Source organism: Pseudopipra pipra, chromosome 1 (genome assembly GCF_036250125.1).
Source record: "Pseudopipra pipra isolate bDixPip1 chromosome 1, bDixPip1.hap1, whole genome shotgun sequence".
In the NCBI taxonomy this organism is placed as follows: domain Eukaryota; kingdom Metazoa; phylum Chordata; class Aves; order Passeriformes; family Pipridae; genus Pseudopipra; species Pseudopipra pipra.
This window is the reverse complement of record NC_087549.1, coordinates 98,526,889-98,553,964: the sequence shown is the minus strand read 5'-3', so window position 1 is coordinate 98,553,964 and position 27,076 is coordinate 98,526,889. Positions and strand designations below refer to the sequence as shown.

General features: G+C 36.5%; 1 protein-coding gene across 15 annotated transcripts in view; it reads left to right on the top strand.

Moving 5' to 3' along the window:
- TNS3 (tensin 3) overlaps positions 1 to 27,076 on the top strand; it is a 209,409-nt gene that overhangs the window by 120,606 nt on the left and 61,727 nt on the right. For all 15 annotated transcript variants that reach the window (XM_064667006.1, XM_064667000.1, XM_064667001.1 and 12 more), the window contains 7 exons: positions 1,631 to 1,743; positions 3,403 to 3,463; positions 3,633 to 3,705; positions 7,718 to 7,847; positions 8,826 to 8,891; positions 11,573 to 11,677; positions 24,149 to 25,405. In XM_064667006.1, the coding sequence (XP_064523076.1) occupies positions 1,631 to 1,743; positions 3,403 to 3,463; positions 3,633 to 3,705; positions 7,718 to 7,847; positions 8,826 to 8,891; positions 11,573 to 11,677; positions 24,149 to 25,405 (1,805 nt within the window). The remainder of the gene's footprint in view (positions 1 to 1,630; positions 1,744 to 3,402; positions 3,464 to 3,632; positions 3,706 to 7,717; positions 7,848 to 8,825; positions 8,892 to 11,572; positions 11,678 to 24,148; positions 25,406 to 27,076) is intronic.

Genomic DNA, 27,076 nt, shown 5'->3' with positions numbered 1-27,076 from the left:
TAACCCTTTTTTTTGTTCCTGTTCTGATCAGTGAATGGCCCGAATCACCTTTTTAATATGCTTTTTCTCTGAAACCATTCCTGGATAATTAATTAGTGATGTCCTTGTTAAAATCCAGTTGACATATAAATGGATATAGCTTAGGTGGATCTCCACATGATAAAATATGAAAATACATCCATTAATTGTATTTCGAAAACTTTTCACCAGTAAGTTTTGTCCAGATAAATTGTGGCCATTAAGTGCATCAGTCCTAAAAATATCACTCAACTTTTCCCCACTGCTTTAACAGTGACAAGAAAAGTAACTATAGACCACATCTCCTATTCTAAATCCATTCTGACAACACTTAAAATGGACACTTACTCTCAGATAAGCAGTTGAAGATTTGCCTGAAGAAGACATGGAGATACATACCCTTCATATGAAAAAAATTTCTCATAAACTTTCAGGATAGATCTTTGAACTCTCTTCTCAAAAGTAAGCCGACTGCCTATAGGCCTCTTAAATGCACTGCTTTGAGAAAGGCTTTCAAAAATTCAGTCAAATTTTTGGAATAATTAAAAGCAGGTAGTGGTAGAGAGCAAACATTCAGACAAAACATTTTACTGCACTGTTTTTTTGTTTAGGTGTGACAGTTTGTAGATTTGTGCTTTTGATGTACTAAATACTTTCAGAATACCTTTCTGAAGGAGGAAACCAAAAAGAAAAGTTGCCTTTACTTAACATTTCAAAATAAATTGAGCTTTGCTAGCACTCTGTAAAATGAAATCTATTTGAAACAACCACAACCCCCATTCTGGTGTAGTAAAGCTGTTGTTATTGGGCAGAATATCTTTAGTTGTGCAGTATGAGTTCAGTTAATGAGATCTGTGGATAAAGGGGGAAAAAGAGGTGATTTTCTTTCTTTTATACATTCCTGAGAATAATGTTAAATGATGATCATCTCATAGGCATGGAAGAAAAAGGGACTCAAATCCAGTAGAAAAATTAGAGACCGATTTCCCTTGGTTATTTAAGGAAATAAGAGGAATTTGTTTAATGTACACTTCAGTGATATTCACTTGCATGTATTTGCTCATGAGCTTGTGACTAAATCAGGTGTTAAATAGCAGAAATAAAATGATTTTCACATTGCTATGGTAATTTTCCTCTGTTTTGTGCTGAATGAGATAACTTCTCATTATGAAGATGTCATTGGACTGCATTGCTGATAATGCTAAGATTCCTGACAGGGCACTTCTTGCTCTTTTTTTAATGAAGTGAACTTCACTGTAAATGGAGTAGGACCCATATCATACTGCTGTGAAAGCTATTTAAGACCTGCACTTGCAACTAGGAATATGTACCAAAACAATTGACTTTACTGTATTTTCTAGTTGTTTTCTTACTTAGAGTAGTGATGTAAATAACTAAAATGAAGATATCAACAACAGAAATACAACAGCCATGCGTTTAATAAAATGGTAAAGTGTCTCTTAATGCTGTTTTGTGAGGATTATTATTCTGGAGTTATGTGCCATGTCACAATGCTATTCATTATTCATGATCTAGAAATATCAATGTGTAAATAATGTATTTCCCTGATAGTACTACTTTCATTTAATTCAGATAAATTTTGTATTTTTAGATACGTGCAATTCTTAAGTGGCCTTCTATCTGGATCTGTGAAAATGAATGCAACCCCTCTTTTCCTGCACTATGTTATTCTTCATGGCATCCCAACCTTAGATGCTGGGGGAGGTAAATTACCTAACTTTTCCTATTCAGGTATAGGATTAAAGTCTTGTTTAATTTTGGAGCTTTCGAGAAAGCCTGCATGAATCTCAAAGTAGAGTTAACATCTTCTTGATATCCATTCAAATATTTCCAATAATGAAACCAGAAGAGAAATATCCTAAGAGTAAAAATTGGAGCAGGTCAAATGAATTTTATGTTCTCTCTTAAATGAAGAGTTGATGCTATTCATGTCTGCCTAGTTTTTGAACAGTTGTGAGCCCTGTTACTGCAAAAGATCTGAGAACCTTGTCAGGTTTCACAGTGATTTCCTCTTTGTTTAGGAAATAATTGTAAATATAATTTCTTTTCTGTTTTGAGATTGGATTTTCTGTGGAAAAGCTGTTTGGCTATGGTGTGCTTACAGAATTACAGAGTCACAGAATCATTTAGGTTTGAAAAGGCCTCCAAGATCATTGAGTCCAATCTTCGACCAATCAGTACCTTGTCAACTAGACCATGGCACTAACTGCCACATCCAGTTTCTTGAACACCTCCAGAAATGGTGATTCTGCCACCTCCTTGGACAGTCTGTTCCAATGCTTAACAACCCTTTCCATGAAGAGATTCTTCCTGTTGTCCAACCTGAACCTTCCCTGGTGCAGCTTGAGGCTGTGTGCTCTTGTCCTGTCACTAGTTGCCTGGGAGAAGAGGCTGACCTTGCTACAACCTCCTTTCAGGTAGTTGTAGAGAGTGAGAAGGTCTCCCCTTCTTTTCTCCAGGCTAAACACCCCCAGCTCCCTCAGCCGCTCCTCATATGACTTACTTTCTAGACCCTTCGCCAGCTTCATTGCCCTTTTCTGGACGCACTCCAGCGACTCAGTATCTTTCTTGAAGTGAGGGGCCCAGAACTGGACATAATACTTGAGGTGTGGCCTCACCAGTACTTCTAAGGTGGCTTGCTATACTAAGTGGCTTTAAAATTAAAATGATAAGATACTGTGCTAGAGCACAGTAAAAGAATCCAACTCTAGTAGTTGGACTTGATGACCTTAAAGGTTTTTTCCAACCCTAACGATTTATGATTCTATAACAGTTCTGTGAATCTGTATTTTTATTATCTGAGAGTTAAATAGCACTGGTCTTTTTAAAATATTATCAGCATGAATTTACAATGATTCATTGTCAATGTTGTTCAGTCTGGTTTTATTTCTAAAATAACTGTTTCAATAAAGTCAGGGTATTGTTTGTTCAAGTAAGAAATTTAAGGGCCTTATTAGTTTTGAAACAAAACTGTAGATCAAATATTTTGTTTAATTTTGAAAATGCTTTTTATTTTTTGGGGAGGTGGCTGGTTTTGTTTTGGCCATTGTCTTATTTCTTTAATAATTTTATTTTCTTGCAGAATTTGTTTCTGTCCTTACCAGAATCCTTTAAAATCCTAATATCCAATTCAGAACTAGTCTGGAGATCAGGAAAAAGTATATTTGTCATAAAATAAAATACTTTTTTAGGGGCAAATGAATCTATCAAAGCAAATTTTGCTTTGAAGGATATTTTTACAGTCAACATTGCATCACTTGTGTGCCGCTTTGCTCAGTCTGGATGTGCATGAAGCTTCCTAGTTGTAATTGTTTTCCTGTATCTAAATATTACTAAACAGTCTTTCTGTTGACTTCTTTTCAGCTTGTCGGCCTTTTCTGAAGTTATACCAGGCTATGCAACCAGTTTATACATCTGGAATATAGTAAGTTTAAAACATTTCCCATTACATTTGAATTTAGGTTTTAATTTTCATAATTGCAGAATTACAAAGTCTTTTTTTGTCATTGTTGGTTTTTTGTTGTTGTTTGTTTTTTTTGTTTTTGTCTCTTTAAACCATGTATTTTATTCTTCTTTTCTCTCCTGTTGAGTAGTATAGGGTCAGAAAATCAAAACCGAATCTGCATTGCTATAGACCCTGCCCAGCTTTTGAAGGGAGATATTATGGTAAGCTAATTGTATGGAATGAAAATCTATTAATGTGCCATTTAGTTTACAGTCTCTGACCTGTTTTGTGTTCTTGTAAAAAAATTATTTGAGGAAATGCTTGGAGATACTACAAAATACATTATTAAGTTAATTCAGTCATCATCTTTGAGTTTCATGGGAATCAAAATTCTTCTAAAACTCAAAACTAGAAGGTTTTTAGGAGCCGAAATGATTGCTCTCAGCATTCCCATTTCATAGCATCATGAAGTCCAGTAAGGCCTGTATTGCTATTTTCTTCTTAAAGATTACTTTGGGGAGTATTTGTAGCTTGGCATTAAAATTTGTTTGTCCTATAATTTGGCAGACAGTGTGCAAAATTGTAAAACTGTGTGTTGTAAAGAAAATACCTAAGTAATTTTAAATTGTTTTGGGACTCACAAAGGTGTGATACCCAAGAAAAGCTTTCTGATTCTACAAGCACATGCAGTATTTAGAAGGCAGTTTATATGTCCTAATATAGTGCATTGCAGCACTATAATTTTAAATCTCTCTGCTTTCTTTTTTGATTGTCATATACAGTTAAGCCCAGGGAAAGCAAAAAAAAATAGCTGCTGTGCCTTTCAAGTTGTTAAACTAAAACATGTATATTGAATGGTGGGGGGAAGCATTGTCAGAGAGTGTTCCTGGTCTATTGCTAGTAGGTTTCACAATGCTTTTTTATGTTATTGACTACTTTTGAGAAATGTTGGACCTAAATATAAGTGGCTCTGTCCTGGTTCCAGCCAGGACATGGTTAATTTTTGCAGTAGCCTGGAGGGGCATGGCTAGGACCCGGAGGTTGTTCTATACCACCTCACCTCATTTTTTGGGGAGGGGGGAAGGGCTCCCTTCTGTGTTGGGTACTGTGGCAGAGCCTGGGTGGGTGAGCAATCTTGTGAATCATTTGGGTTTTTTTTCTTGTCATTAGTATTGCTGATACTGTTTGTTTTACTATCCCATTGCTGTTTCCAGTAAATTGTTTTTATCTCAACCTGTGATCTTTGTTTTTTGTGCCTCCAATTCTTCTCTCCAGTCTGCCCCAGGGGGAGGGGGAGGGATCGAGCCATGTGTGGTTTGCAGTGTTTCAGTGGGAGCACTGAAGTGGAGAGTACCATTCCTAAACCACCATAGAGTCCTTAGTATCAGATTCTTTTTTTCATCTTCTCTCCCCCATTCAGTTTGAAATAGTGTTCTTTCTTTCTTTCACTGAAAAATGGAGAAACAATTTTTAAATATACTTTTATAAATTGGCTTACTGTGGAGGTTTTGGACAGTTTCAAATTCAAACATATTGGTGGACTGTTGGCGCCTAAGGAAGTGGAATATATAACAACAAAAATCAGTCTGAGATCCATTCAGTATCTCTCAAATGAGTTTCTTAGAATGAAAAAAGGGTACATAGCTTTTCAGTAATGCTTGCGTAATTTTAAAAGAGATCATCTTCATTTATCACATCCTATTATTTGAGCTAATTCTGAGGAAGTAACGGTCTTGTTCAGTATAGTAATATTTCCTAAACAAAGGCTTCACTTAAGTTTTGAATATTTTTTTATTATGTCTAAGCAAAAGCATTAGTGGTATCAGACAAAAATAATAATCTCTAGGATGCTTCACCTCCAGTTCCAAAAGGTTTAACTACTTGAAGTGCATGGTTTTAAAAAAAGGAAAAAAAATGTCCTTGCTTTAGAGAATTTAATACAATGTGAACAGCATTTGGTGAAACAGCACAGCTGTTGAAAAGCTGCACTGACATCTGTAAATGCATATAGGTATTTTCCAGCATATTATAGTGGCTTGCATTAATTCTGGATTATGGCATCAGAAGGTAGTGGAGTCAGAATTCAAAGTTACACTTAGACTTCATTGAAAGCTTACAATATGTACTGATCACTAAAAGATATTTTCAGTATGTGCATATAGATCTACAATATTACTGATTGTAAGAGAGGACATATTTTCATAAACAAGTAAGTTAATTTTAAGATATACTAAGTTAATTTTAATCTTTAATTAAGTTAAATTTTAAGGTAATCTATGTTAAAATTATCCAAGGCTGCTACTTTGAATTAGAAACTAGAAAGAAGGAGGAACTCCTTCTCTCATTCAGCATTTTTATGAACACAATTATGCAAAAGACAGTACATTGTCTGTAAATTCAGCAACTGTGCGAAGCCAACTCTTGACAAGCTGAAGTTCAGGTATTTAGTTTTCTGTATCTTCAACAACTCTCATATGTGATCCACATGTAAAAACATGTTTGAACAGCTAAAGAAGTTAATGTTGTAATTTAAAAATTAAATTGTGGAGGAATGTATATAACTTTAAAGAAACTCTTTTCAAACTTCTTTTTGCTCACATCATATGATTAAATGGATTCTACATTTTGGAGCAGGTTAGTTCTCATGCCTCTCATCGGAGCTCTCTTAATTCCATTTTTGTCTATTTTTCACTTCTGGGCAAACTGTCAGTTTTCATCCTTTATGATGTTTTGCTTTTACATAGAGTTGCTCAGCATAGTGGAGAATGAGCATTTAGTTATTCTTGAATCAAGCAGTCAAACTTACTTTTACCTTACATTTTGGTAATTTAAGTAGTGAAGTGACAGTGGGAGTTGTGTTGGACTAAAAGGAAATAGATTCCTTCAATAGGCAGGAATCACAATGTTCACAGTGTACACAAAGTTCTTTTGGTGCATGTAAAGCACTGTGTAAAATAAGAAGCAAGTACTGTTTTATCTGGTATTGTCAATATGCTGTAGGGGGATTCTTTTTAAAAAAAACAAAACGAAAAAACAAACAACCTCCTCACTTTCAGATAAAATAATGATTACTTGCATAGAGAATCTCCCAGCCCTTACAAAGGATTAGGAATATGTAATTTGTGTAGAGAATACCATAAACCATCTCTGGTACATGGGCTGAAAAATTTCAGTAGTTGTCCTATGTGCCATGTATATCCTGATTAACTTCTGGAATTTAAGACATCATGAGGTTACTATATGAAGGTCAGAGAACAAGGGCTTGTGTTAGAGTTTTCAAATCCTGTAGTGAGAAGAATTTCATAACTATGTTTTAATCCCAACTTCCAGAATTGTCCCTCTTAAACTCCTACATCTTTCTTCTGTTGCTTCATTTTGAATAACCACTATTTAGTTGTTTGGTATTTTCTATCTAGGACACTTTTCTTAGTCTGCCTTTAATAAAAGTGATTTTTGTTGTCTTTTAATACCTTTCATTAATATCTGCTTTATCATAAACACCTGATATCATCAGGATAATATAATAAAATTTTCAGCCCTGTGACTATGATTACCAAAATTTTTATGTATTGTTCTTAGAATACACTGAGTGGCTTTGTATTACAGTTGACTCAGAGAATTAGTTGGTAAAATATCCATAGATTTAATCTTAGGGAAGATGGTGTTAGAGAATATTGTCTTTACTTTTACCTGCTGAAATTCATACTAGATATTTTTATAGAGTTTTGTGTCCTACGCAAGATATCAAAACTGCTACCAACTTCCTGCAGTAAAATAAAACAAAATACTGTCATCAGTAGAGTAGATTTTTTTAAAAGTCCTAAAATAGATGTAATCAGCTTGCAGGCTTGCTTCGAAAAACTCCTCATACTCTTCAGTTATTTTGAAATGGGTGTACTGAAATTCATTAATTTGGTACTGCGAAGAAGTCTGGATACAGGTCAGCATTTCAATATTATACTGCCAGGTATTGTGATTCTGAAACATAACCTACTGATCAGTGACTGATAGTGATGAAAACAGCAATTATTATTTCTTATACATCTAGAAATATCCTGCCTTGGGCCTCTGTAATTTTAAAAGGTTGAATAATGTATACCCTTCTTGGTTCAACATCAGAGGTGTCTACAGTAAATTGCATTGTGGCTGCTTTAATTAGCAACTAATGCATACACACTTATTTGTTCCAATTTGTAAGAAAATACCTCCTGACATGTTTCTTTTTATTTCTAGATCAAGTGTTATCACAAAAAATACCGTTCAGCTACTCGTGATGTGATTTTTCGCCTTCAGTTTCACACTGGAGCTATTCAAGGACATGGCCTGGTGTTTGGCAAAGAAGACTTGGACAATGCCAACAAAGGTACTTGTCTTCTGTGGTTGTTTGGATGTGTATGTGGATGGGGGTGCAGGTGTGTACCTGTGCATGCGATGATCATCTTCAGCACACATTTTCAAAAAGATTATTGGTTGGTTTTTTTTCCCTTCCCTATTTTTAGGGAGACTGCTTTGCGTTAGTTAACTTATAGTTAACTTATAGCACGTAACACAGATAAACACAAGAAAACACAGGTAAAGAAAGAAAGCTCTTCAAGTGAGTCAACTTGTCAAAATACTCAGATTCTCCTACATAGTCCTTATCACCTTCTCTTACATTTATAAAAACAATAGACCTTTGTTTAAATGGTGACACTGCTAGTCACCATTGAAAGAAATAAGATGATGAAAAAAGTATGTTGCTGTGTTTGTGACATAGTCTGCTTGAGCATGGAGATCTTATAATATCCAATTCAGAATATCCAAAAATGGAGATAAAGTTTTCAGACACACTTGAAAATTTTCCAAAATTATAACTTCAGAGTTTTATAAAAATAAAACATAAAAATGTTTATATACAGGACTGTAACTCTCTCACACTATGTTACTAGCAAGCTAAAATCAAGCATATTGTCCCACATTCAACATATGGCTACACAGAAGTTTTGTGATCAAGTATTGCAGTTTAGCCAATATAGGAAACAATTTTAATTTTCATGGATGTGTTCTTAAAAGCAAAACTCAGCCATGTCTGTCTAGAGAGAGGGTTAGGAACTGTACATCTTTTCGGCTTTTGACTGTTCTTGAAAGTAAACAAAACTCCAGCTGGCACTTATGTGGTCTTTTCTGGAGAACATGTGGCACAAAGAATGTAATTTTTAAAAGCAAATCACTAAACTGCAAGTGAGAAGGGAAGAGTGATGAGGGTATGTGTATAGATAGCTATAGAGAATCCTGATTTCTGAGTGCTCTGAAACTACCCTCCTGGGAGACAACCTGCTGAAATCCTATCCTTTGTTTTCAGATGACCGTTTCCCAGATTACAGCAAAGTGGAATTAGTGTTTTCAGGAACTCCAGAGAAAATTCAAGGTGAGTATACAGAACTAAAATATGCTTAGTTTGAAAATAGATAATATTGAAATACGTACTTAAAAAAAAATTCCAAATCTCTTGTAGGAAATCTGAAATTTGATTTTGTCATTAAAATATGCAATATAGTTACTCATTTAAATTTGAAAAATTTAATGAAGACTCTGCATTTACATCAACCTAGGAATGATCAGATTTTGTTTTAAAGCTATACCAGAACAGTTGCTGACAACGAATAGAAAACATTAGTGTATCTGTATAAAACATGGATAGTATAGGTAGCTTGGCCCAGCATAAGTGACAGGAGTGGCCTATCCCATAACCCTTTTTGGATGTCGTCACAACTGATTATGTTTGCAGTACTGAAGTTTGGACTGTCTTCAGTTTAGCATAAAGAGATACAGTTATAGTTTTCTTGGAAATGCTTCTCCTTTGAAGTTGGCTTTTAGGATATATTCTGTATGGTTCCAGAATTCTATTATAATATGTCAGAGATTATTTGATAATTATGACCTGCAGTAAGAACTTAAGATCATGCTCTATATTGCAATTTAATTCTGTTAATGAATGTGTTCTTAGTCATTTTATGGTGTCCCAAAAAGTATGGATTCTGCCTGAGATTGAATGAAAACCAAATACTCTTAACTGTTTGTCTCATACATATTCCCATTCAGTGTCCTGTGAATTGCATGTTTTCCTTTTTTTTTCCCCCCACCCTAGTTTAATAATTTAGAAACTTATGGCAGCAGCCAGTAGGAAGTTGGATTCTGTCCAGCTGAACACAAAAATCTCAGCCTCTTGGAAAGCTATGTAAGAAAAACAGTTTTATAAATAAATTTGTCTAGGTTGTTCTAAACATTTCTGGATAGTAAATGCTTGAAGAGAGGCCAGCTGACATATTTAAAAAAGGACCAAAATTTTTTCAAGTTTCCCTTCCTTAGATGGCAGATGAGAGGTGTGGTCTTTTTAGTAGGCTTCAAGTTGTTGGAAAGTAACGTTCTAAGTAATTGGATATTTGTGTTCAGTTAGTGTCTAAGGGATTAACTGGTTGGGAAGAAGAGCTCACCTTGAAATATTTATTTACAATTTCTGCAAAATGACTTTTCCACATCTGGAAATATTACAGAATTACAGAATAACTACAGGGTATCTCTAGTCTATCCTCCTGCTTGAAAGCAGGTTCATTTGTGAGATTGGGCCAGGTTGCTCAGAGCTTTGTTTAGTCAAATCATGACGACCTTCAATGTTGTCATTGATGGAGACATCACAGCCTGAATGGGTGGGCTATTCCAATGTACAACTGTCCTAACAGTGGATTTATTTTTCCTTATATTGACTCTAAACTTATCTAGATTCAAATTTTGCCTGTTCCATATTGTCTTTCTGCCTTGCTCCCATCTGGCTCTGTCTCCTCTATGGCCTTTCAGGGGCTGCTCTCAGGTCCCTGTCAAGACCATCTCATTTTCAGACCGAAGAAACCCTGATCCCTCAGTTTTTCCTCACAGGGAGAGTATTTCCATCCTGACCACCCTGGTCATGCTCCCCTGAACTTGCTTCACTTTATTCATATATTTCTTTTATTCTGTAGCTTGTAACTGGACATGGTATTCTAGAACATAACTGACTGTGATATAGTTTTAAAGAAAGAACGAGGTTGCCAAGAATGTAAGGCCCCTAAATATTTAGTAATAAATTTCATCAATCTGCCTTGTGACAAATGTAATCAAAGAAACGTTCTACAGATGGCTTTTTCCAGCTTGTATGTAAAAGTATAGGACCGTAACATTCTTGTCCTTCTAATTTTAACTACGTTTTAAAAGTCACAGCATGTGCATAACACCGTTTCTTTAGAACAATTTACAGTAGGACTTGCTTCTGCAGACACAGTCGAAGAGTTGATAACTGAGATTTCTTTGTTCCCTTATCTAGATAGAGGTGAAAAGACAGAAAGCCTGTTTGATTTGCATCAGTATCAAAGCCAAGTTCAAGGTCATGAGTTCTTGATGCTTGTGTTTTGCTTTTGAATCACTGTGACCACACCTAAATTCCTCACATTTAAAACCTGAATATTACTTTATGCTTTAAGGGCACAAAAATATGGGTTACTGCTGAAAATTCCAGATAGGTTTCGCAGAACACACTTTAAAGCAGCAAAACACGTTGAAGGCAAGCTGCCCAGTCTCAGGTTCTGAAGAACTGGCACCCTGGGGGAACTGAAAAGGACACAGAGTCACAGTTTTCAGCTCTCCTTATTAATCTTTAATGATAAGTTGCCTGGTATCAAAATAATAACCTGTAAAAAAAAGTCTAATTTTATAATTCCTTTAGTACCATCTCTTTATAGATACTTGTGTTTTCCTTCTCTCTTTGTTTTCGTTGTGTATGGCTGGGTGGGTCATCTGTGTTAGTTGTGTTTAGGAGTTGATCCAGATTATCAGACTACATCATAATCAAGAAGCTCAAGATAAAATTCTCTGCTTGAACCATAAATTAAGCTTTTTTTAATCTGTTTTATTTAACCTTTCTTCCCCTATTACTGCTTCTTACATTTCAGAATATGATATTACCATTTGGGGAGCAAACTTATGTCAGAAGGCCACATACATACATCTATGTGTGTGTATATTGTTACAAATGTGACTATGATAATTTTTGGTCTCAAACATATATTTATTTTTCAGGATGTGAACACTATCAGAATGATCATGGAATAATAGTTGATTACAATACCTCAGACCCACTAATACGCTGGGATTCCTATGAAAATATGAGCCCTGATGGGGAAGGTGAGTATTTAGTTACATGAGACCAAAGCAAAACTTTTTGCAACTGTTGCAGAGTGTTTGGAACGAGGAGATCTCATTTGCTTGAAGCTAATGCCATTTTACTGATGCGTTAAGTAGCTGTCTAATCTCCCCTATTTAGCGTTAGTGGCTCTAATTTAGGAAAGAAAGCAGTACTAGTTAAGAGAGATTCTAGTCAATGCATGGAATTGGACTGAGAAACAACTCATTGATAAAAGTTACTTTATTACTTGTAAATTTGCCTAAAGACTCTTTTTTTTGTTCTAAAGCTTGTAGTGGGAATCTTAACAGAATTTTAAGAACAACAAAATAATATGGTGAGTTTTTAGCTTTTGCTTTCTATGTTATCTGGAGTATTGCAGAAGGTGCACTAGACTGTTATGGATAAACAAACAACAAAGGATGTGGCTATTTGCATATCGCCCCTTGTAAATTTACCTATTTCCAAATTGCCCTTTTATTTCTTAGATTTTTTTTTTTTCTGTAATCTGCTGACGAATGTAGAAGACGAAAAGCTCCAGTAGATGCCTTCAGATTCTGACTCCAGTGTGGATGATTTTCAGATGTTTTGCATGAGTGAATGCTGTGCTTTTAATGGATATAGTTTTCATGTAAGGACTCAGAATGTCACACCTGTGTCTGCACACCTCAGCACACATGCAAGCCTTACATTGTTGCAAGTAAAAACATGAGACAAGGTACTGAATGGATGCCAAAGTTCTTGTTTTTACAGCTCTCCTGTTCTGAAATGAGAGACAGACAAAGCTAGGATACTTAATTAGCTGATCTCTAGGCTCAGTTTCAGTCGGTTTTTATAATCTGAATTCAACATTGACCATCTAATGACCATATCAGTGAGAGTTTTAGGGGCGGAGTCATACTTGAAGCTTGACTTTTTTTCACTGCCTCAGTCTCGTACAGGAGCATTTCCTAATGCACAGCAGACTCTGATTGCAGAAAACTAGGAGAGAGTGTAAAGAGAAGAGTCATTTGGTGCTGTTACATGGGGCAGGTAGAGCAACTATTTGGCCTTATTACCAAAAGAAAAAAAGACAAAAGGACATGATAAAAGAAAAATGTTCCCAAGGTCTCTTGGTTTGCTGGCATGATACAGTATTACAGACAGAAGCAGTTGCCTTTAAATGATCTTGAACATTTTGTTAATAAGGTTGTGTTCATGTGTTGAATATAGCCAGGCTATGGATAGTTTGCTGTCTGAATTTAGTTCCTTATCCTTCATTCTTAACATTCTTAAGGAATTTTGACAATTAGAAAGCATTAAATTATTTGTGTTTCTTCTCATAAATACTGTTTCTATTCAGATCCCTTGGGAAGTGGTCCTCCATAATAGACTGAAAATTATATTAAGTTTCTAATTCTCAGTTTGTATCAGATTTCCTCCTCCTTGACAGAGAATACTGTGACACTGATTTAAAAGTATGCAGTCATATGTAGGATTTGTAATCACAAGAATTGGGTCTTCCAACTGCCATGTAGAACTCTAACATAATTGCCATTGCTTTTCCTGTGGTTTTGAAGTCAGGAAGGATTTTGTGGTATGAAGGAACAGGAATTGCTTTTGATCTTGCTGAGTACTCTTACTTTATTCTTTAAAGCATCACTTACCATACAGTAGATGTGTATGGATTTACAAAAGGTCGCTCATTTGCTACAAAATAGCAAGTTGACCACAAAGATATAATACCTGTAGCCACACATGTGTAGTGTCTTCTAATACCAAAATCTCCATTACCAAATGACAAATAATTTTGAAAAAAGCTTCCCAGAGGGATGAGGTAAATGGTAAAGGTTTTTCTCTTTTGTCGAGGGTTCTTTTTAGTTCTCACTGATAATTTTCAGCATTATTGGTATAGTGCATAAGAGATACTGTTGTTAAACACTTACCTCCTGATGAAAGTGCAAGTCTTCTTTTGGAAGGTGGAAACCATCAGTTTGTGCGGAGCCCACAGGTGGATCCTCCTACAAGCCTAGGCTCTGAGGTGTTCTAAAAATAAAATCAGATTTAAAAAATATTAAAATAAAAAGATATTAAAATAATAATTAAACGTATTGCCAAAGAGCAGAAATTAATTTAAATGATTTGATTATGTAATAGTAATCATGATAACATGCTAAAATTATTCTAGAGAGAACATGCCATTTGTGTTTGTAACATTCAGTTGGTTGAGATACAGGATTTATTTGTTTTTAAATAAAACTGGTTAGCCCAAAGTTTACTGGTTAGCCAAAATAGTGTTTGAATTCAGCGGATTGGCAGCAGAAATGCACCTGGTTCTTGTTCAGTGTTCCGTTTTAAGACATATTGCTTATTTTAACAACCACTAAGTCCCTCTGTGCTCTTTTGTCTTCCAGCTCTACAATCTGTGGAAAGAAAAGCACATGTGCACTGTTAGAAATTGCTTAAAATGACAAGAGAACTACTTTTAAGTAATTTATAAGGCAGGAACTTAAGATACTTAAGTATCTTTCTCAACAAAACCTTGCTATTTGTTTCCTAGCAAACTATGTTTGCTTGCTTAATAATGTTTGATAATTAGAAAAGAAACAGCTTTGGCAACAAAAAGATGTTTATAATTTAAGCCAAATAGGGTAGGCTGAGTGAATCCAAATTCCTATATCTCAAGAAAGTTGCTTTAGAAATTCTCTAGCCTTCTGTAACTGTAATCAGCAACAATCAGTCAAAAATTGTCAATTATTTATAAACTGCTTTGTTCCTGCTCTTTTTCTTTTCATAAAGAATAGTATCTGAGAAGTGTCTCCGTGTAGGTAATAGCTAACATTCTGGTATGCGACCATGTCATGTGATGAGATGGGATGTTTGACTTTTATTGAAATTTTCTTCTCCTCTTCAGCCAAAGTAAATAGCTATTCAGTGGGGAGGTGCCCTCACATGTAGTTAAAGTCTTGTTTTTCCCAGAGGGCCCCTTCAGTATTGCAAAACTCAAGGGCTGAGGCAAAACTGCTTGGCTTTGGTACCTTAACAGGAATGCAGATGACTACCTAAGAAAACAGCAGCTTTTATGCCATTTCTGATGAGTGAAGCTGAAGGATAAATTGGTGCTGAATAAATGGTAATTCCAGCTTGTAGTCACCAGTTGGCTGCAATATTCTTTGAGACAAAGAGATTTGATAGAAGGTAAGGATGAAAAAGTGGCCTCCAGCAATTTCCCTCTGTCTGTCAGAGAAAATAGACACCCCTATAGAAGACAGAAACATTTACACTGTAAAATGCTGCCAGCCTGAAACAGTATCTGAAATGCCTTGGAGTGTCTGTCTTTAATTGATTTTTCTCTGAGGAAACTTAAGTCTTTTGTTTCTTGAAGCTCTGTATGTTCCTTTTTTAAAAACATATATAATGTAAAACTGGTTAGTCCACTTAATCATGAAGGTGACAATGAGCTGAAGAAAAAATAATATAAAATGGTATGTTTTCTTTTGTATGTTAACGCTATTGAATGCAAACACAAGGTTTCATTTCTAAGTGTGCAGCAATAGTCAATTATCTTTCTTTTCTTCCATTAATACAGCATTAATTGTAAAAGAACTGTGGCTTAAATTTTTTGTTAGCTCAGTATGTTAGGGAGTAAATAAAAGTTCACACAGGTGTTTTCAGCATTGATAAGCTAAGATTGCTTTGGACTATATTTGCTCTGGACTCTCATTTTCATGTTTTGGGGATTTGGGATTTTTGGTTGTGTTTGGTGTGGGGTTTTTGTTGTGTGTTTTGGGTTTGGGGGTCTTTTTTGTCTGGGTTTTTTTTTGTTGTTGCTTTGGTTGGTTTTTTTTTGTTTGTTGGTTTGGTTTGTGTTGTGTTTTTTTCTTTTTTTTTTTTTTTTTTTGCTTTATTTTGTTACCAAAAAGAAATTTATTATAATATTTTGGATAGGTCAGATAAGAGCCAACCGTTAAGTGCAGCCAGGGGCCAGACTTTCAAGGGATTTACTGATTTAAAGTGACTTTTTTGGCTCTTTTAAAAGAATATCTCTTTTACTGAATACTTCTTTGAAAGTCTGGAGTATTTGCTTAAGTGCTAAGCTGAGTTCCAAAACTTGGCCTGTCCAGTTATATTGAAAGCTATTTTTTACCTATTACCCAAACATGTAACTGTACTGATAAGGCAGTATCTGAAGTGAGGAATTTTGTGCATTTTACTTAGGACCCTGGGACATTGATTTTCCTAGGTACCATTTTTCAGTGCTGCTGAGTTTAAACTTACCTCAAATAAAAACAGAATCCTTTCAACAATCCCTCTGGCTAAGAACCAGAGAGGAATAGTTATAACTAACCTAAATAATGAAAGTCTTATGTTTGAAGACAAGAACAGAAGCAGGGGCTCATAGGCATTTACCCTAGGCACCTGTTTTTTTTCCATGTGCCTCTAACTACCTGTACTTCCATTTTTGGGTACCCTTGCCTCCACACCCCCTAGTATCAATGTCTTTAACAGTGCACAGGTTTATTTGAAGCACAGGTTGCACCTGTCAATTACTTTCAAAGCTACTGCAGAACCAACTATTTGCTTTTTAAAAAAAGCATTTTAATGTCTTTCAATTTATTTCTGTCCTGTGTCAGTAATAAGCACTGTTGTTATCCCAAGGATTTATTCGCTAGCCCTTTGCCAAAAGCTTTTGTTACACTTTTAGACCCAAAGACCACGGGGTGAAATTTGAGTGGTTTAATAGATGTTTAAGGTAGTTAATGGTACATTCAAATATCTTTTGCTGTTGTATTTTTGTAAGACTATGCAAAGGACTTCTCTCTTCAGCAGAGGAAGATTCAGACAGTAGAAACTAGGAGGAAGGCAACAAATGCTAGCACAGTCTAGCGTTATCTTAGGGATCATGTAATGCTGCTTTTTCAACCAAGTCTATCTTTGCCCAGGTTATATACATTTATGAGCAGGCCTGCATTTACCTTTTAACACATGCTTGTTTCTTAGTCATGTTGACTACAATCTATGGTTGTTTATATTGTTAATTTAAACACTTATGTCCAAATCAATATCTCTCTCCTTCTGTGTACAGATATGACAGTAGAAGCCTCTTTGCCAAATCTTACAACCTGCTTAATGGACCAGGTTGAATAAAAAGTTCTGAAACGCAAACCTCTGCCACAGTTGCTTTCCTCTCTGCACCCGCTTCCTGAACAATTCTTCTTCTTTCTTGTGAAGGCAATAGGGCACCCCACCTGGTTAGCTTCATTAGGCAAGGAAAAATAACTTTCATGATGGTGTAGGTATAGGGTATATTTTTTTATTGGATATATTTTAACACCTGACTTGCTTGGGAATAAAGCATTGGAGATTAAAAGTGTAACTGGAAGAAATAAACCAAAATGCAAATTAGGATTTGGTGCTTGTTTGTTCTGTGACTTTCCTAAGACCAGAAAGAGAAGCATTTAAGTCCTGTCTCTGTGTCTGCACCAAAGCATGCATACACTGAACTACCTTGCGCATCATATATATATAAGTGTTGAGTCCAGTAACCAAAGAAAATGTGAAGGGCATAATCAGTCATGGCGCCATTTGCACATGATGTTAGAGGTCATAAAATCATTGCATGTGCATGAATGCACTTGTGAGTTATGATGCCGAATTAGTTATAATTGTCTCTTACATTAACAATGAACAGGTAGATTTATTTTTAGGATACAAGAGCCACTTTTATCCATTGTTCAACTGAGAAGTCATTCAACTGAGAAGTCATTCAAGTGCTGACAGTCCCTGAAATAGAAAATGAGCGTTGTCCAGGGCCACAGCTGTCTGGTGGTGATGCACACGTACATTTGGAATAATGTTTAGAGCAAAATTTTGTGAGCTGCTGTGTGGGGAGGTACGGCTGTTATTAAAGGAGGAACTAAAGAGTTCACTCCCCCCTAGTTTGAGGTGAGTCGTCCCAAAAACAGAGAAGGCAAAGCCTGCTGGGGTCTGGGAGCTTGAGAGCACTAGCTGATTGTTCAGTGCAGGAGAATAAGTTTTTCTAGCAGCTGTTTGTTTTAGGAAAAAAGATGCCAAATACTCACATAGCTTCGTTTGGATTTTGAAACAGTCTGTGAAAAGAACCACTGTAAGGAAATAGCTTGTAGACTGAATTACCTTTTTAGCCAACACATTTCCATTTCTCCTTGGCTGCAGTAGTTCGGATTTCATTGAACTTGATTGTCCCCCCTTGTGTTCACATTTTCATTTGCTTTTTCTGGCTGATACAAGTCTCATGCTTCTTTAGCAAGACCATTTACCTCCAGGAGCAGGAACAGTAGGTGCAGTTCAAACAGTGGGAGTAGAGGCATTTCTGGCCTTTTAAAGCTAGGGGGTTTTACCCTAACTTTGACTTTCCTCTGGGCATAGTTTTGCTTAGAGAAAATTAGTTGATTTAAATGAGCTACTGATTAACTATTGCAGAAAGTTTCTGATTGTGCCTAGTAAAGAGATAAGAAGCTTTGTTGCGGTTCGAGAGCTGGAAATACAAACCACACGTATTTCTGTATGGAAAATATAGGAAATATACAGGAAGAGCTCACAAGGAATGAAGGCCTGTCTTTGTTAGGGAGGGAGAAAGGAAAGGAAAGCACACAGAAAAAGATTTAACTTTGATGGAATGCAGCTCTGGACTTGTCCAGTTTGCCTGAAGGTAAAAATATTTATTTATGAGGTTGAAAAAAATAATCCAGATCTTCTGTAATGTTTCCTGCTGCAACATGAACAAGGGTACAGTTTGCAAAGGTTTGTGTATTTGCAGCCATCCTGTTTTTGTTCAGGTGGACTGAATCAGAACAGCTCTTGCTGAATTTGTGGTATATGAGTTTACCTAACTGGCTTTCATTGATATATGTTTTCCCAAGTGGTGAATGGACAGGGGGTAGCTGTGGGGACAAGTCAAAATACTGAAAGACTGAAATCTTTTTAATTCACAAGCCTGCCTTTGTATATTTGGATTTTAAGGAGGGAAGTGCCAGGAAAACACAGGCTTGGAAGGGTGCCACTAAATTTGGTATGTGTTAGTATTTCAGGTCCTAATTTTTAAATAAGTTGCTCTTTGTGTATTAGGTAGAGGAATAAAAATACACACATACCTTTTGCTCTGAGGTTTTCATTTGTAAGGGAGTCCCTGATGTTGGGGGCAGGGTGTGTGTGTAATTCAGTCTTGGTGTGGGAGTGTAATGAGGCTTGAGCCTGGGCAGTTCAGAGAGTTCGAACAGCTCCTGGGAAGAGCAGTTAGGTTGAAAGAAAGTGGGTCCCTTTGGTTTGGTTAACTAAATTCCAGCATTTCTTAGGTCTCCATTATGAACTTTCCTTGGTTTTTGACAGCTGTGTTACTCCTGCATTTTACAGAGTGTTGCTTCCTTGGAAAAAAAATGAGAGCAGGGATTGAGTTGTGCATGGAGATGAGGTATTGAATGCTCTGTGGTACCATCACTTAGCAAGGTGAATAGAATAAAATGTTGCACTGCCATTACATTTTCTCATTTTCTTTGTTCAAAATTTTTTCCTACATATATGCATAGATTAACTTTTGCAATTAAGTTGGTTATCACTTCTTTTTGAAAAATATGGATGAAGACCAGGGTAAAGTGAGGTCCAAAAGTCCAAGTGAAGTCATATTCTAAAATTATGATTAAGAAAATGTAGCATATGAAAAGAAGGTGTTACATAAGAACAACTTCAAAACCTTGTATTTTGGAGGTTTCTAGTATTTGAATAGTTCATTTGTCCTAGTTTTATGAAAAAATAAACTATATATATATAATTTTTATATATATGATTTATATATATATATGTATATACATATATAGTTTGTATAGTTTAAATTTAATAAGACCAACTGCAAGATGCTGGATCTGGGACATCCCCTGATATCAATACAGGCTGGGGGGGATGAAGAGATGGAGAACAGCCCTGCTGAGAGACTCATCAGAACAGCTGGATTTTTGTTTAGCTGTGCTGGTTTAAAGGTAGACCAGCAGGGGAAATGAACTCAACTCAAAAGAGAGATTATAATTCAGAATAACAATTTAATAAAATAATACAATAAGTGCAATTATACAGACAAACAATTGGTTTTAACCCACAAAACCCAAATATATAACCCAGCACCTTGGGGCATGAACAGGGTGGTGTTCTTTGGGCCCCCTGAGTCCAAAGGAAAAAGTGAGGGGAAAACCTGCTGGTGAGAGTGCTGTTGCAGTCTGGTCAAAAGTGGTGATTGCAGTCCCGTTGAGGGTGGTGGTTTCAGTCTGGCTGAGAGCGGTGAGCTGCAGTCTGGTTGAGAGCGATGAGCTGCAGTCTTCCTCTGGATCCCACGAGTGGTAAAAAAGTTCCAAAACTCCAAGTTTATATATTCTCCAGTTCAGGCAGGAATGCTCAGTCCTTCCCTAAGAGCGGGGAATTCCATAAAAGGGTATGAGGACAGGAACATCTTCCTATCTCACAGGCCTCTACTGCTAACAATTTCTGGGAAATGGCATGGAAGGCTATAGAATACACAGTTTTGGGTTACACCCATAGAGTGATGAACTGGTCTCAGCTGTCCTAACTAGGACAAGCTGCAAGTCTTATTCTTTCTCATCTGTTTATAATGCAGAGTGATAATTTTTTTGTTCCTAAAAAGGCAGTTGTCTAGTAGAGCAAGATATCTAGTTACAAGTAAATTGTTTTGATCTACAGTCACAGGTATTTCCTTGTGACATCTAACAGTATTGCATTGGTATTTAAATTCAGAGCCAAAAATCAGCAGGTCCCAAACTTTTCTGTTTCTTACTTCACTTTTGTAGACATATAACATAATATGACTCCTTGAGCTCTAGCATAAATTTCAAAAGTAGTGTCTGCCAGGCTCATCATCCTACTTGTGACCAGTGAGACCTCTGTTTGGGAAACCACTGCTTTAAGAAATTGCCTTAGGGATTTTTGAAACTTGGCAGTGGACCAGAATTTCAGATACGGATACTTAAGACATCTGGTTCCCACACTTTACCAATTACATTTTTCTTATGCAGCTTAAATTTCTTTTTTATATAGCTGAATGTTCACTTTAAATGGTTCATGCAGGACTGGGAATCCTGGTAAACTGCTTGCGCATTTAGTCATGTTGAGTTCTTGATTCTCCTCTCATGTATGTGCATTTCCTTCCAATTTAAATAATCTACATTTATCAGATAACAATGCAGCATGCATAAAATATAAGCTGTTGGTTTATTTCATTGTGACGTTGTTCTTAATAAGTGGTTGTTTTCTTGGTTAAGAACAGTTTTAGGCTGACACTGAGTAAGATAGTACTCATGTTCACAGATGTTCAGGCATTTTAATCCGGTATTCTGCATACTAGCAATCTTGAGGTAGTAGGGTGAGACACTGAATGCCACAAAACCTAATTTCCACTTTTATGGTGACAAAATATTTCACAAAGATGTTATTGTGCTGACATAATCCCTTCAGCCATGGTGTTCAGTTCTGACAGGTTTGTGTGATTCATTTGCATATGTAATAATTGGGAAGCCCAGACAACTCACAGTTGTCAGTTGCTTATATAAAGTGGCTCTAGTAATTTTAGAAAAATTTCCAATTTCAGAGATTTTATTTTTAACAATTACCATATTGTAACAAAAACATGGTTACTGCTGAAGCTCTAGACCAAGCTTTTGTCTCCTGGCCATGAACCTTTCAGTCTCTTACGTTTGCTGCCTCTGTTCTGAGCAGTTTTTTTGGGGGGACCATTCTGAGCCAAACCCTATGAGAAGTCCCAGAAAGACTCTTGTTCCCACCAGTATCTCTTTATCAATCAGACTTCTAAGGGGTACAGTGTCATTTTTCAGTGTAGTAGACATCTATGCTTTTAAGTAATTTTGGAAAACTGTTTGCAAAAAAGATATTTTCATTTGTCTACATGACAGGTTAGGGGAGGGGGAAATTCCTCTAGCAGAGTTTTTCTTCCTTTCATCTGATTTACTGGCCCAAAGCATTCCCACTTCATTCCTTGACACTGAACAGGTAATGCTAACCATTCAGACAAACATGAAACTTTTTAGAATCTCAGTGTTCACTACAAACTATAGCTCAGATTAAAACATGGATTTGAGTGGTAATTAATTAAATGCCTTAGAAATGGGATAATTTGAGAGTTCAAAACCAGCTATTTAACTTCGACATTTATCAGAAAAAGATACTTTTAAACTTACTTCAAAGATATCTCAGAATACTTGAAGTAGTTAAAGGCTAAGCTTTGTACTAACACATAAATGCAGTATGAAGAAGAACAGTCTCTAAAAAATGCAAAATAGTCAGACTTTGAAAAAAGCAAAATCCCAACAAAGTCCTGAATATTGTAAAGTTGTTGTATCCAATCTGAAATCTAATGGAAAGAAGCACCTGCTTTAGTTTGCATACTTCATAGGTAAACAGCAAACAATGATCATAAGCAACTAAGCCCCTATCCTCTGAAAGCTGTGTTCATATTTATACACAATAGGGCTAATTCTTAACACCATTAAAAATAAATTGAGAATTATTTTTGTACATTTTCCAGTTTGTGTGTAACATTACTATACAGATTGAAGAGAAAAAACCCCAGCTTTCTAAAAAAAGCTTTCTTTGCTTTAAGTGGAAACATTAAGAGGGGGGATGAATAATTCTTGATATTTATAATTCAATTATGTGGCCGTAGGTTTCTTTGTATTCCATTTTCTGTTTGTGGTTTTTGCTCTTTTTTTTTTCCTAAATGAGTTTTTAATAAGATGAACTCGCATCTCTTCTTCAGAATGGAAGCTGTACAGTTCGCAGTCGGAAGACCCCCAAATAGTTTGTGGTTGCTTAGCGTTCCAGGCAACATGCAGAATAAATTTGATAATTTTGTATTAGGGTTGAAGTACTGGAAGGGGTTGAAGTACTGGACAGGGTTTTCTCTGAATCTTACAGAGTGCACATGTGGAAGACACTCAGGTCAGTAGTCCACAGACGTCTGTCCGTCTTATTTGTACTGCTGTTACTATGCTTGGATGGTACTGTGTGATGGTACAGGGAGGGCTAACAGACGGACATACACAAAGGTTTTCCATTGCTTCCATAGCCGTACTTAAGAATTTGACAGGTTTTTTGTACTTAACATTTCTGCAAGGAGAACTAAATGTGCATGCTAGAATGTTTGATCTGGTGTGAAGTATTTGAGACTGACTAGCATGTCTGAAGGGTTTACAGCACTGCGTAGGAGAAAAGTCAGACAGGAAGACTTTGTAATTGTTCAAGTATACAAGTTCGGTATTTACTTAACTGTGTTCCAGTTCAGAACTGTAACCTCTTCAAGTCTATGTTGTGTCAGGATATTCAACTACTCCAAACAAAGCAGGTTTTTATTGGTTTCTTTTCTAGTTTTTAAACTCAAAACTAAGCAAACAGAAAAGCATCACCTAATAGTTACTCGGTACTTCCACATGAAATGCCAAGTGTGCTTCATTGTCGTAGAAGTCACAGTTTATGAGAAATCACAGCATGGAAAAGGCTGTTATTGCTGAGTATATATTTTATGTGATTTCTATTTGCAATAAAGCATAATATCTAAAATATTACATGTGTGATAAAACATGTATGTAGGAGACAATTCTGAGGCTGACATTTGAATCTTTAACTTTGATTCTTTTGACTTTCTGCTGCATGTTTTATATTCATTTTTTGTTGGTTATTGACCAGGCTGCAGCATGAAAGAAAATCAATAGATCAGAATAAAAATACAGGATGCATGTCTTGAGATAGCAAGAAGCAGCAGGGTTTACAGATACCAGTAACAGTTCTGGGATCAAAGTCAATATAATTGCTTCAGTGAAGCCATGTACTTGAGTTCATTAGTCCTTTTTTGAAACAAAACCATGAAACGCATACTAGATCCTCCACACGTGTAGAAATTTCATACTCTAATATTTACTTGTGCGTCCTTTGTGAAGAGGACTGCAACTCTGATTGAAAGCTTGTTTTGTCCTTGCACCACCAAGAAAGGGAGAAAATGATTCTTCATAGTGTAGTTGGACTGTCAAATAGCATGAACTAGTATAATATGTATATTAAAGGCAAGTATTGCTGATAGGTTCGTACCGTTCTTGCTCTGAATGGAATGCATAGTAGCTACCACTCAAATTTCTAGTGCTGTAATAGTGTGATTCTTCAAACTAATATGAAGAGTTTGTGGAGCTATAAATATGCATTCAAAACAGCATAAAAAGAGTGAATTATATTTGATCTTGATCTATAAATGGCATGTTGTATTTTAATCTAGAAAACTGTTATAAATTGAAATGTAAAATGAAAGAAGATAATGCCATTGGTGGTTTGCTGTAGAGTAAACAATACCATTAGTGTTAGCAATACTTCATGTGGTATGACACCAGTCAAAATCCTTATATCATGCCTTCTCCTTATGTCTCCCTTTCTTTTCACTTATCTCTCCACAGTGCTGCATACCCAAGGTCCCATTGATGGCAGTCTCTATGCAAAAGTGAGAAAGAAGAGTTCTTCAGACAGCAACATCCCTGGTGTTGCTCAGGGTGCTCCTGTGACTGGCAGTCCTGATCACAGTGATCATACCCTGTCTGTTGGTAGTGATTCAGGACACTCCACAGCTTCCATCAGGACAGACAAGACTGAGGAACACCGTATGCCAGGAGTCAAATGTGGTCTGAGCCCACAAGAGAAGGCAGAACTGGACCAGCTCCTTAATGGCTTTGGTCTGGAGGGTTCTATGAACACCACCAAGGATATGACTGATGCTCAAAGCAAGTACAGTGGGACTTACCACACAGTGCCAGCTCAAGTTCACATGAATGGAGTCACCAAAGTGAAGGACAGGGAGACTGATATTCTGGATGATGAAATGCCTAATCATGACCTTCACAGTGTGGACAGCATTGGAACTTTGTCTTCCTCAGAAGGGCAGCACTCCACCCACCTAGGGAACTTTAGTTGTCACAAGAGCAGTCAGAACTCACTGCTTTCAGATGGCTTTGGAAGTAATGCTGGGGAAGAGCATCACAATGCTTTTGCTGCAGACCTGGGAATTGGTGTGGATCTCCTCTATGAGAGATTTTCAAGAACTGAGCCAAAGTCAACTCAGCAATTGCAACGGAATCCTTCTGCCTCAGCCCATCCTCAAGCCTATGGCCCAAGTAACTACTCTACTCAGACTTGGGTGCGCCAGCAGCAGATAGTCACTGCTCACCAATATGGTTTTGCCCCAGAGAATGAAATTAGGGTTGGCATTCATAATGCTGTGGAGAATTTGGGCAATGTCCAGAGCCAATCTCGAGTCCCAGACACGCCAACACGTGGCTCCAGCAGCAGAGATGCTGTGCAGAGAGGACTAGGAAGTATGCTGGGTGCTGCAGAAACTGAGGAACATGCAAGTGCTGAGAGTTTTAAGTCAAGGCCAGTGCCTCAAAGGAACACAAATGGTCTGAATCTAGGACAGAATGCTGGGGACTTGCCAGCTTCTCCAACTCTGGATATTGATCAGTCCATTGAACAACTGAACCGGCTGATCTTGGAGTTAGACCCTACCTTTGAACCTATCCCAACCCGCATTAACACTGTCACCAGCGACGGAAATCAAGTAAATGGCTTTGCCAGCCTTGATGTAAATGTGGAAGAGCTTGAGATTAGTCCTGTAGGCCGTGGCAAATTAGAGGTCACAAACAGGAATCACTCCCGGCATGGTAAGCTGTAATATTTTCTGAACATAATGCTTTTTCTAGCACCCGTGTGTTCATGATATGGTACAGCAGGACCGGGTCATGACTTAAAACTTTGAGGATGATTATCTCTTTACGTAACAATCCAAGATATTATGGAATCGAATTGATGTAAGATAAGTGAGTTTTGTGAGTACTTGGTTTTTTGCTTGAAAAAAATACTGGTCAGCAAGTTCTTATCTGTTATGGATCATCAGTTGGGATTTTTTGCTGCTGTAAGTTTAAGGGAGCAGAATTTGTACATTGAGACATTTTTCGAAGGCATCTATAGTTTTTTTTTCATTTTTTCCATTTAAAGTAGGAGAAAAAGCTCCAACAGCTTTATGTTCAAGTTTAGTGCAATGCTGCTGGCATTAAATTTTTTATGCAATATTTCTATAAATAATGTAATATTTTCCAGTAAAGTATTTTAAAACATGCTCTTTCTGAGACCTTTTTCTGTTTAAAAATTCACACGCCCCAGTGCTTGCTTGTTATCTCTGGTTCTGAAATGACTGTAGAAATCAATTGGTGGAATTAAACATGCAACACTCGCTGAATATATTGCCTAAGTAATGCTACTAGAACTAGCAGCTTTGCAAAAGGATGAGTAGTCTGCCTCTGGCTAAGTTCACTGAAACCTGTTGTTAATGGTGTAGCTAAAATTTATGACAAACAAGCTCTTGCTGGTCTTACTGTCATGTTTGAAGAGCCTATGTGGTCTAATTCCTCTGGCAGGACATATCCCCTTACCTTCCTTCCTCCCCTTCCATCTTCCTCTTCTCCCTCTTCCTGTCTCCAGTCATGGTGCAATGAAAGAATAGCTTGTGTCTCCATGATTTGAGGAGCTGACATGACAGAAGATGTGCCAGTGGCCTCATTGAACACAAATGAGCTGCTTCAGCTCAAGCCCTGTAGGATATGCTAAACCAATCAACGATGAATGTGCCTAACTACTGTGTGGTTTCTTTTAATGTGCAGGCCTTACAGTGATTAAGGATGGGATGCTTGTAGAGAAGGAGGAATCACAATTTTCTGTTTAGGAGGGTAACTGAGGACTAAAGAAGTCCAGAAATCCATGATGCATATATGTGAGATGCTTCACTGCTTATTTTTAATAAATGATATCCATTTTGTGGCATTAATTAGTTTGTAATTCTCTTGAATCTTTTCAAATTATTAGCTGATGGACAAATTGAGATTTTTTTCAGCAGGAGAGAACTCTTCTCCTTATATACAGTAAATCTAGTGAAGGGGATAAAAAGGTCGCTCAGAATAAGCCACCTTTTACAGTTCTGTGTTTAAATATATGAAGCTAAAAAGAGATATTTGAATTTTTCTCAAAAATTCTGGTCATCTCCCAGAGGAAGTAGGAGTCACTTCCATTTTTAAAGTCAAGTAAATAAAGACCAGTGTCCTTGGGGCATGTTCTGGAAGAGGATTTGTTTTAGAGAATTAATAGTCAGGAAGCAACATAAGAACAGCCCTTAAACAATATTTTTAAAAAAAATTAATTACTTTGTGTAGTTTTAGCACAATAATAATAATAATAATTTTTTAAAGTTTGTCTTTATGTCAAGTGCTAAAATGTTCTATTTCTGACTTCTGCAAGTAACATTCAGTTCAGACTAGCAAGAGTTTGATTTTAAACCTGCT